Below are 766 nucleotides of genomic sequence, written 5' to 3'. Positions count from 1 at the left end.
ATTTTTTTTTACTAAGAAGTACCATAATCATTTTCATTGATTTTTTTTCAAACTTTTAAATTTTAAGAAATTTTCACCACTGTTAATTCTTACCTTTTCCTGTTATTTCAGGTGATAGTTTAGTGAGTGTACCAGTCTGATTAATTGAACAAGTTGGTATCAAATTCTCTGTTGTGTTAACATTGTGTTCTATAGAATATCTGTAACTGTAAGAATAGCATTAGGTTTAAATCTTTCCTTGTTTAGAGAATATTTTCATTTTTTTCCCCAGAAACACAGAAGACTTTGTTGCCTTTATGTGTACCTCTTTTTTTCAAATTCTCAGACTCCTCCATAGCAGTTAGCCAGCTTGCATTTTAGGACAGAAGACAGATGAAAGTAAACGGGAAAATTCACCAACAAAGACACCCCGATGGTGGATTATTGCCTTCTTGCTACCCCTGACTGCTATGAAATAGCATATTTCCCACTTTCAAATATTCTGGCTTCACTATTTCATTCCTTAAGCTACTAACTCTATTTGTTTCTTCTGAATTATATTCAAAGATGGTCAAAATCTAAACTTTGATACAAATTATAATCAAATTTAATGAACTTTAGTAGTATGTGCCAAACAGATCTATCCTGCATGTCAGTTCATTTCCTTTTTTTTTTTTTTTATAATCAACAACCTCTAAGAAGAATATATGCAGTGTATTATTTGTTGAAACTGTACTTCCGATTTGATTTGAAACTGTCTCATTGCTATCTGTTTATCAATAAAACT

General features: G+C 30.8%; 1 protein-coding gene across 1 annotated transcript in view; it reads right to left on the bottom strand.

Moving 5' to 3' along the window:
- LOC111817612 (solute carrier organic anion transporter family member 1B1-like) overlaps positions 1 to 766 on the bottom strand; it is a 101,968-nt gene that overhangs the window by 73,562 nt on the left and 27,640 nt on the right. Inside the window, exon 6 of the mRNA XM_023718950.1 lies at positions 94 to 206. Within this exon, the coding sequence (XP_023574718.1) occupies positions 94 to 206 (113 nt within the window). The remainder of the gene's footprint in view (positions 1 to 93; positions 207 to 766) is intronic.

This window comes from Octodon degus, unplaced genomic scaffold (genome assembly GCF_000260255.1).
Source record: "Octodon degus isolate 3935 unplaced genomic scaffold, OctDeg1.0 scaffold00064, whole genome shotgun sequence".
Lineage (NCBI taxonomy): Eukaryota > Metazoa > Chordata > Mammalia > Rodentia > Octodontidae > Octodon > Octodon degus.
Note: the sequence above shows the minus strand (reverse complement) of the source record. Positions and strands in the feature narration are given on the sequence as shown.